Raw genomic sequence first — 10922 nt, 5'->3', positions numbered from 1 at the left:
TGTAAATAGAAATTCAGCAGCCTCTCCTACTCCAAGAACGCTTCGGGAACTTGGTATGAAAAATAAAAAAATTAAAACCAGTGGCATACCTGTTCCCAGCATGTATATGCAATTTGCTGAGGACTTGAACTTTTCTGATACCTCCCATGCGCTTGCACAATATGGGCAGAAAGTAACGTAAACTGCCCGTGCACACTATTACTCTTGGCCAAAATCTCTCCCCTACTCTTAAATAAACATGCACACTTGTCATATAATGCATGTTTATTTCCATATCAAACTGGTGCGGAGACCCCTCTAGAGGAGCTCATCTCCAAAGGGAACAAAGGTTTGGCCGTGCTAAAACCAAACATGTCCAATCACTGGTTACCCCCAAGAGCAGTCAGAGAAGCATGCTGCCCCCACATTAAATTATCTACAGGATGGCGGCATTCATCTAATGTGTATGGTCAGATGAAGAGCTGAATTCTAGACTACATAACACTACATGCCTGGGTGCAGACTGGTTAAATGACATCATTCCTACAGAAATTGGTCAATTCAAATTCATGGGTTTTGGGACAGTTATTAGAAACTGGCGTACCCCTTTTTATTATGGCTCCATATGCAAGACTGATATTAAAGGAAATAAAACACAAATTATAATCAATATGTCAAGATTTTAATAAAACTTTTCTTTGGCTTTAATATATGGCAGGCCAGCAATACAAGTCCTCTTCATCAGTGGGGGAGCTCATAAGGTACAAGCTTGTAGTGAGAGCCACACTGTGGGCAGCGGTTTACCTGCCCGTCATGGACCCAGAACCAAATAACTTGAGAATTGTCTTCTTCACCTATGGAAACATTAATACACCTGTTAACCCCTTAGTGACTAAGCCTGTTTTGGCCTTAAGGACCAGGACATTTTTTTCAAATCTGACAGGTGTCACTTGAAGAGGTAAGAACTTTGGAATGGTTTTATTTTTTCAAGCGATTCTGAGATTGTTTTTTTCGTGACACATTGGTCAATACATTGTGTTTATTTGTGAAAAACACCCAAAATAGAGAAAATTTGCAAAAGTTAGCATTTTTCTAAATTTACATTTATCTGCTTGTAAGACAGATAGTAATACCAGACAAAATAGTTACTAGTTAACATTTACCATATGTCTACTTTATGTTGGCATCCTTTTATTTTTCTAGGGAACTTTAGCAGCAGTTTCTCATAATCTCAAGAAAAATTTAAAGTGTCTTTTTTCAGGGACCAGTTCATTTCTAGAACTGGTTTTGAGGGCCTCATATTAGAAACCACTATAAGCCACCTCATTTTAAAAACGTAACCCCTCAAAGTAGTAAAAACTGCATTTAGAAAGTTTAACCCTTTAGCCATTTCACAGGAATTCAAGACATGTGGAGGTGAAGTTTACAAATACATTTTTCTTTGCAGAAAATCAGTTTGTCCATTTTTTCTGTAACGCAGAAAGTTTTACCAGAGAAACGCAACTCAATATTTAGTGCTGAGATTCTGCAGTTTTTAGAAATATCCTACATGTGGCTCTAGTGTGGTAATGGACTGAAACACCGGCCTCAGAAGCAAAGGAGCAACTAGAGGATTTTGGAGCCACCTTTTTATTAGAATATATTTTAGGCACCATGTCAGGTTTGAGCAGGTCTTGTGGGGCCAAAACAAAAAGGAAATACCACCATTTTGCAAAAAAAAAAAAAAAAATCAGCCCTCAACACTACGTTTATGAAAAAATAAAATAAGTTAAGGCTCCAATAAGTCAGTTAATAAAAAAATGCGGTTGTGTAGTACCAAGGGGAACATTTCTTCTGTTTCAAGAGGCGATATATGAAGGCCCTAAAATTAGGGTACCAGGAACGGGAGGGCCCAAACATATCTGCTGGAAGCGAGGGCGCCTGTATTAAACTAGGACAACACCTTGCACCTTTGCAGTTTGGGGAATTTTGCTGGGAGAGTTTGTACTAAAAGGGGGATAAGAAAGGACACCGTTTATCAGTGCGACACCAGCCTGTGCAGAAAGGATTGCTTCACAGCATAACACACATCTATGGATTTTATTGTTTTTTTTACCTTTATTATACCACCTGACTATGCCTCTGATGTACTCTGCCCGGCTTACATATGTCCCTACATTATAAACTAAAATACCAGTAAAACTCCAAACAAAACTACTACCAAGCAAAATCCACGCTCCAAAAGCCAAATGGGGCTCCCTCCCTTCTGAGTCCTACAGTGTGCCCAAACAGCAGTTTACTTCCACATATATGGCATAGCTATACACGGGAGAACCCGGTTAATTTTTTATTTTTTGGGGGTAGGGGAGTGTCACAAGATGGGCACTACATATTTGCCACTGAAATGGCATATCTAGGGAAATATTGCGCTGCTGATGGTGCAAAGTAAAAATTGCAGTCGTTTATGGAAAAGACCTGTGGGGTGAAAATGCTCACTACACCCCTTAATGAATGCCTTGAGGGGTGCAGTTTCCAAAATAGGGTCACTTTTCAGGGGTTTCTTTTATTATGTCACATCAGAGCCCCTGCAATTGTGAACCAATATTTTGTAATTCGTCAAATTAGGCCTCAAATTCGCATGGTACTCTTTCACTCCTGAGCCCTGTCGAATACCCAGGCAAAAGATTAGGGCCACATGTAGGGTGTTTATAAAACCAGGAAACAGAATAATAATTAGAGAGCTGTCTTTTCATGGTGGCACAAGCTGGGCACATATTGGCATATCTATGGAAAAATAGCTATTTTCACACTGCAACATAGAGTGCGCACTAATTTCTGGAAAACACATGCAGAGTTGACATGCTCACTACACCCCTAGGTGAATACTTTGAGGGGTGTAGTTTCCAACGTTAGGTCACTTCTGGGGGTTTCCACTGTTTTGGTCCTACAGGGGCTTTGCAAAAGCAACATGGTGCCAAGAAACCATCCAGCAAAATCTGCACTCCAAAAGTCAAATGGCGCTCCTTCCCTTCTGAGCCTTTCAGTGTACCCAGACTGCAGTTTATGACCACATATGGGGAATTTCTGTACTCTGAAGTTGCTTTACAAATGTTGGGGGGCATTTTTTTATTCCTTGTGGAGATAGATTTTTTTTTTTTTTTTTTTAGCTAAAACAACTTAATGGAAACATTTTACATTTATCATTTTCATGTCCAAATTCTAAAAAGTTCTATGAAACACCTGTAGGATCAAAATGCTCACTACACCCCTAGATGAATTCCGTGTGGGGTGTAGGTACCAAAATGGGGTATTTTTTTGGGGTGTTTCCTTTGTTTTGCCATCACAAGACTTCTTCAAACCTGATGTGGTGCCTAAAATACAATCTAATAAAAAGAAGGTCCCAAAATTCTCTAGGTGCGCATTTGCTTCTGTGAGGCCTGTGCTTCAGTCCATAAACACACCGGCCACATGTGGGATATTTCTAAAAACTTCAGAATCTGGGCAATAAATTTTGAGTTGTGATTCTCTGGTAAAATCTTCTGTTACAGATTAAAATGGACTACTTTGCTTTAATTCTTGTGAAACGCCTAAAGGATTAAGAAACTTTCTAAATGTGGTTTTGAATACCTTGAGGGGTGCAGTTTTTAAAATGGGGTGATTTATAAGAGTTTGTATTGTAGGGACCTCACAAATCCACTTCACAACTGAACTGGTCCCTGTAAAAATAGCCAGAAATTTCTGCTAAAGTTCTAAGCCTTGTAACGTCCTAGAAAAATAAAAGGATGTTCAAAAAACTATGCCAATAGACATATGGGAAAAGTTAATTAGCAACTATTTTGTGTAGTATTACGATCGGTCTTACAAAGATAGATCTAAATTGATAAAATTTTGGTGTCTCACAATTAAATACTGATCATATCGACCAAATTTTACCAGTAACATAAAGTCCAATGCGTCACGAGAAAATCTAGGAATTGCTTGGATAGGTAAAAACATTCCAAAATCCTTACCACATAAAGTGACACGTCAGATTTGAAAAATAAGGCTGTCAGGAAGGTCAAAAAGAGCTGCTGCGGGAAGGGGATATGATCACAGGGCGATATATTGCTGTGGAGCCTCAATCTTTTACAAACAGTTAAGAAAGTGATGACATCACTTAACCTTTTCTTGTAGGATATGAGACTTTATGTAGCATGACAAACTTCCAGCATATTGTTGTAATCTATATAAATACAAGTCACACGTACATGTAATAAAATAGAACTACATATGGCGGGAAAAAAAGGGAAAATGTAGCAATATTTTCATAAAATGAATTCTACATTAATTGCATACAGAATGATACATTTGTCACAACTTGTAAGACAATTTCCTCTTGAGTTTTCCTCCTTGCACCACCTAAAAGTTGGCGTACTTTGCGCACAAAATATTGGTGTAGAGGCATTAATAAGTCGGGCACATTTAAGGACTCCTCTTAACCTATCCTCTATCCACTTTTGAAAACTCAATGAAGGTGCAAAAAGGGTCTAAGGCCTGATTTACACGAGCGTGTGCGTTTTGCGCGCGCAAAAAACGCTGCGTTTTGCGTGCGCAAAAGGCACTTGACAGCTCCGTGTGTCATCCGTGTATGATGCGCGGCTGCGTGATTTTCGCGCAGCCGCCATCATAGAGATGAGGGTAGTCGACGTCCGTCACTGTCCAAGGTGCTGAAAGAGCTAACTGATCGGCAGTAACTCTTTCAGCACCCTCGACAGTGAGTTCCGATCACAATATACACCAACCTGTGAATCAAAAAAAAACGTTCATACTTACCATGAACTTCCTGCTTCCTCCAGTCCGGTCTCCCGGCCGTTGCCTTGGTGACGCGTCCCTCTCTTGTCATCCGGCCCCACCTCCCAGGATGACGCGGCAGTCCAGGAGACCGCTGCAGCCTGTGATTGGCTGCAGCCTGTGCTTGGCTTGTGATTGGCTGCAGCTGTCACTTGGACTGAATTGTCATCCCGGGAGGTCGGACTGGAGAAAGAAGCCGGGAGTTATCGGTAAGTCAGAACCTGTTTTTTTACACGTATATGTATATTGTGATCGGATGTCACTGTCCATGGTGCTGAACCAGTTTAACTCTTTCAGCACCGTGGACAGTGACTGTCTCCTGACGTCGCGTACCCGAACATTTTTTGCCGGGTTCGGTCAAAACGAGTTCGGCCGAACCCGGTGAAGTTCGGTGCGCTCATCTCTAATTTGACACTCCGTTTGGATGTTTGTAAACAGAAAAGCACGTGGTGCTTTTCTGTTTACATTCATCCTTTTGACAGCTGGTGACTTCAATGGGTGCGTGATGCGCGAAAAACGCACGATTTTAGAACATGTCGTGAGTTTTACGCAACGCACTGCACTGCCCCATAGAGTAATATAGGTGCGTACGACACGCGTGAAAAGCACGTGCGTCGCACGCGCGTATATTACGCTCGTGTAAATGAGGCCTAAAACACATAATAAATTTGGTTCACGACATGTACGCCAGTTTTTGGTGTATTTTTTGTTTGAATTCTGCTGCACTTCGCAAATCTTCCCTAAAATGTGCCTGTCTGCATCGCAATCACTTACCCGCTCTTTAGGTTCAAATCCTACTAACACCGCATATTAGACATTTTATGAGGTTCAGACCCTACCAACCCCTACTGTAAGGCCCTGTTCATGCAGCGTATTTTGCATGCAGAAAAATCTGCCTCAAAATTCCGTCTGGAATTTTGAGGCAGATTTTGACCTGCCTGCACACAGTTTGCCGCGTTTTTCGGTCGCGGCCATTGAGCGCCACGGGCAAAAAAAAAAAAAGGCAGCAAAAAAAATACTCTCTCCGCCTCCCGTTAATGTCAATGGGAGGTCAGAAACTGAAACGCCCGAAGAAAGCGCATGTCACTTTTTCCCGCTGGCAGGAAAAAACCGCCTCCGATTGAAATCAATTTGACGTAGATTCCTGTTGCTTTTTTCCCCGCGGTAAAAACCTGTGTGTGAACAGGGCCTAAAATGATTGCCCTTAGTGATAACGTGTAGTATGGAAACACTTACATATGCAGCCCACAATTCTCTGTTTGTTGACCGAGGGTACAATGTGTGGATTCTCTTTGGTTCCTGCATAGGTCTTTGGTTTTTGGATGTTGTAAGGATCCTTAAACGACAGAACGCAGCATCAGCGGCAGACACTGGTAGAACATTTACATGCGTACAAAAAAAAGCTTATTTGAAGAGATAGGACAAAGTAGTTTAGTGATGTAGTGCTGTGAATCAGGACATACTGGCAGGTTCCAGCCATGATCAACTTATGGACTTTTTTACCTTTAACCACATAGTATGCAAATAAATCAACCTCCTGATACAACATGAACACACATCGTGGCAAATCCGCCACGTCATACACTACCAGTAAAGTAAAGGAGATCAAGTAATCTCATCCCACACATTTTCCGCTTTTAAGTAACCTGCGACGCGGAAATTAAAACCTGCAGCATTTTGCGTTTCAGTCTCAGAATGGTACGGAATGGACAAGTATTATAAAAAAACAAAACAAAAAAAAACTACCACAATTCACTGCAAAAAATTGCAACAAAGTCCTAACAAATAATAAAGTTGCCATAATTGGACAGCCCCCTCGCAGAATAAAGACGCTGTGGGTAACCATTTTATACAAGCAGTAGACATTCTTTCTAGCAGCGGTTATAGCGAATAGGAGGCATTTCCCAAGTGGGCATCCCCTCCCGCTCTATGACATCTATAGACACACAAGTACAAATATATCTGCAGCCAAGTAGTCTTTAGTGCCTGACCAAGTAGAGGATTCCACGGCCACTACTGCTGGCTATTGCTGCAGGTTGTCCTACCAAAGTTTGTGTGATCATTGGATTCAGCTCTTGCCCCAGTTTCCACCATGCAGCGGACTTCTCCTTAGGAGACTGGCACACCTTGCTACAATTGCATTAAAAAAACATGGTGGCTAAAGTCAGTAGTGCGAGCCGGAGTGGCTGTACAGAGACTAAACAGACTGGGCCAATTCTTGTCCGTGTGATGCGAGTTGTAACGCCGCACAGCCCCCGGCCCTATTGATTTCAATGGGACGATTCACAAATGCGTGAGTTTTCACAGAGCGACTGTCAGTTGAATGAAACTCACTGCATGTCCTATATTAGTGCATTTTTACGTACCTAGTTGCCCATTGAAGTCAATGGGTGTGTGATAACCACGGACAGCACACGGACGCACGAGAGAACCCGCGAGTAGAAGTATATATTTTTCTTTTTTTGTCTGGTCCAGACTGCAAATGGTTTAAGGGGGGGGGGGGGGGGGCTCTGGTTTTCCTCCTAACATAAAGTCTTCGTGCAAATAGTGCTACATAGTTTGCGAGACTTTAAGACAACATCTTTACTGTTGGTGTTCAGCTTGGACCTTCACCTGACGGCGGACACAGGTGAGCGGACATTTACGAAGCCTAGAGAACCCCCCATAGAGCAGAGAAGTTTGTGCAGACGTTAGAGTTACACTTTACTCCTACAGGCCGGTTACCAGTCATGCTTTTAATTATTTCACCTCTGCAGATAACAGCACGGCACTAGCATACCTCTCCCTTCTTCAAGGCATTCAGGACTTTTCTTTCAAGGCCAGTTGCCTGCTCCTCATCAGTGGGAATACCTAAACATTAAAAAAATAAAAACTCAACGCCACACCAACAAAAACAGAAGACATCTTATCAGAACAAAGTACAAAGTTCAATTTAATTGTGTCAGTAATTGCACTGAATAAAACTATAGCCAGCGTCGCAGTCTGAAGTGGTTGGTAACAGGAAACATTTTTGATCCGTGTCACAATTTCGTGGCTACAAATATTTTCAGCCAATATGTAGGTGTCCATAGATTAGACTTGAGCTTCAAAGTGTTAAAAAAAAAAAAAAAAAAGTGCCATACACCTGTGATCCTGCAATAACACCACCTTATAAAAGAGACTTATGGCCATTTGTATACAAGGTCACTAGTCTTATAAGGAGGGAGCGGGGAGTCACCTGCTCAGTGTCCCAGGGATTGGAGCAATAAAACGGAGTACGTGCTGCTGGGAGGTGCAATGTCCCCAGCACAAAACTACACTGCAACAAAGTCACGTACACGGACCTGGCATATGCCCTTCACCATGCAGGTGGCACCGCAGCACGTATACACAGTAATAAGTCACAGTACTAGCACTCCACAAGTGATAGGAAGCGGCTACAAGTGTCCACGACTAATGTCATACCCACCCCCAGCGCTCATTGCTCTGACGCATGGTCTGCTGAGATGCACGGTCCTGGGATAAGCGGCAGCCCGGGGGACAGCGCGACTGAGAAACCTCCAAGAAGCCATGTCTACTGCACGAGCACCTCGCACCACAATACTGCCTGCACAGCGTCCAGGGGGCGGCGCTAACAACTGTCAGTGCGTACTTATACCCACAGACCATACCAAGTACATAGGGGAGGGCGTTAAAAACAAGCGCCTATAGTCGTATTTCTTCAATTACGGAGCGTAGTCACTGGCTTAATGCTTCTGCTTAGTTATAATATGCAAAGCAAAGCAGTGACGGGTAGAAACAGGTTATATGTAGTAGCAGCCCAATAAAAGCGACCTGCATATGAAGATGAGATCTTCAGTAGTAGTAGTAGGGTATCACGTAATTTGCCTAGGTTATTTCTGGAATTGTTATAGCCATAGGGTTGCTCCAGGTTAGGACCGGTTTAACTCATTAGTGTCGAGCTCAGTGCAAAGATTATGAGTTGTGACAGAAATATCTGCCAATCACATATGCCCACCAGACCCACCCATGCTTACTTCTTGCGCTGGAAGTAGTCATCTTAGGTGGAGCCCCCTTGTGGTAATTCACAAGTAACACCCTACAGGGGAAGGCCATGCAGCCACATGCTTTGCCCTATGGATAAAGTGGCCCTGCACCAGTTTTAACCCCTTGCGACTATAGAGGCCCCTGCTGCTTTCACTTTAGTCAGGCGTTTTTAGACCAGATTTGTTTTTAACTTGTATATGTCACAAACCCAACATGCCAAACCCTCCAAGTGTTAAGTCTGAAAATCTCAGCTCAACCAAAGGTCTAATGACCCAAACTAACAGCATCATTGTTCGGCCATTGATTGCTGCTGTAATACTGGCACAGGAATGCACCCATATTCTATTTGTGCGAAACTGACCCTGGGCAGATCCGTCAGGAAAATGTGCAAATTTGAAAACTTCTAGTTTCCCCCAAGTACAATATTACCCGGGAACCCGACTAATATTGGTACTTGCTCTCACTACCTCAGCATTGCATTCATGCAGCATTCTAGAAGAAATGCATCTACGATCATTGTGGAACTGCAGTAAAGTTGGCCATGCACTTCAGATAGCTGTGGGCTGAACGATAGGAATAACTGTTGGCCAAACGAACCACTCCTCCATACACACGCACACTCAGCCGGGCATGCTTGTGTTCTCAGAGAGAAAGCTGTTGTCAGACTCCTCGGGTGGCAGCTTTTCTCCAAACTAATAAAAGAAATTCAACATGCCCAAACCTCCTTTCCCCCAACATCTGCCGTCAGGGGAGAGACGGTACACCGCTATACACATCAGATGATCGGGCATTCCCGCTGAAATCGGCAGGTTCGGCCGACATACTGATTCCGACAAAAAAAAACGGAAACCTGACGGAACGGTGACAAACGGGGACCATTAGCAATGTTTCCGTCACCATTGATATCAATGGTGATGCAAACAGAGACTAAGGTTCTCTGTTTGCCTTTCTGTTGAGGGGTTCCCCCGACAGAACCCCTCAACAGAAATCCAACGCTGATGTGAACAGGCTCTAACATTATTATTTATTTTTTTTTAAAGGTGTTTTTAGTGGGTTTTTTTACTTGGTGTTATGTCATACATGTGTTTATGGCAAGTTTTTTAAATCCTATGAGAAAAATACTGGAAAAAATCGCCATACCAAGCGCATGCTGAGGTTGGGGGGAAAAAAACACCACTGAAACAGAAAACTGCCTCAAACCAAAATGCAGTTGTTTGTAGTACTTTTTATATTTCACTATAGAGTGTGTGTGTTTCAGGAGTTCTTTATTTGGCTACAGCAGTACTGCTCATCTCAGGAGCACAAGTTTCCGTCTGTTCTATTATCGAATATCAATCACCGTGCAACACTTGCTAAACGATATCATTTAAAGGGGTTTTCACATATCAAACATTTATGGCCAAATGTCCGATAGGTGCGGGACCTGCATCTATCTCTAGAACGGGGCCCTCTGACTCCCTATCTTCTCCCGCTGTTGCTGCTCTACCGTCACTGAGTTACGAGAGGGCAGGCAGTACGGAAACAGCCGAGCTGTGGGAAGGGAGTTAGAGATAGGACCCGCATCTATTAGGCATATCCGGTGCGCGTGTTTGAGGGATAAAATAGATTCCTACTATAAACGTGTCAACATGTTTACATGATCTGAACGACGTGGCAGGACATACGCCCCACCAATAAATGCCTGGACAAATAGTAAGGGTGAATTTACATGCTGCAGAATTGCTGTGGATTTCTGGTGCAGAAATTAATTTACAGTTCAACACAGGTGGATGGGGTTTTAAAAACCCCATCCACATATAGTGGGGAAAACGATAGCGTGGAATTGAGGGAACGCTACAGATTTTCAAATCCCCAGCCTGGCATTTATGCTGCATAGTTTATAATCAACATGTGCAGATTTTGCCATGGATTTGCAGCAAAGAGTCCACCACATGTTGACTGAAAGAGGTTGTAAAAAAAATTCTGCTTTTTTTCCAGAAACAGTGCCACTCTGGTCCTTGGGTTGTATGTGGTATTGCAGCTCAGCCCTAGTAAAGAGAATAGGGCTGAGCTGCAATATCAGACACAGCCAATGGAGGGGAGTGGCGCTATTTATGAAAGATAGCATC

General features: G+C 42.8%; 1 protein-coding gene across 1 annotated transcript; it reads right to left on the bottom strand.

The window, feature by feature from the left end:
* Positions 1-639: 639 nt before the first annotated feature.
* LOC142663858 (cytochrome c oxidase subunit 5B, mitochondrial-like) lies at positions 640-8406 on the bottom strand. Its single transcript, XM_075842690.1, has 4 exons — positions 8237-8406; positions 7568-7638; positions 6025-6124; positions 640-833 (listed from the first exon to the last, which is right to left on the bottom strand). Exons 1-4 carry the CDS (start codon positions 8337-8339, stop codon positions 721-723), a joined length of 387 nt encoding a protein of 128 aa, XP_075698805.1. The 5' UTR covers positions 8340-8406; the 3' UTR covers positions 640-720.
* Positions 8407-10922: the final 2516 nt, after the last annotated feature.

This window comes from Rhinoderma darwinii, chromosome 11 (assembly GCF_050947455.1).
Source record: "Rhinoderma darwinii isolate aRhiDar2 chromosome 11, aRhiDar2.hap1, whole genome shotgun sequence".
Lineage (NCBI taxonomy): Eukaryota > Metazoa > Chordata > Amphibia > Anura > Rhinodermatidae > Rhinoderma > Rhinoderma darwinii.
This window is presented reverse-complemented; position numbering and strand designations above follow the sequence as displayed.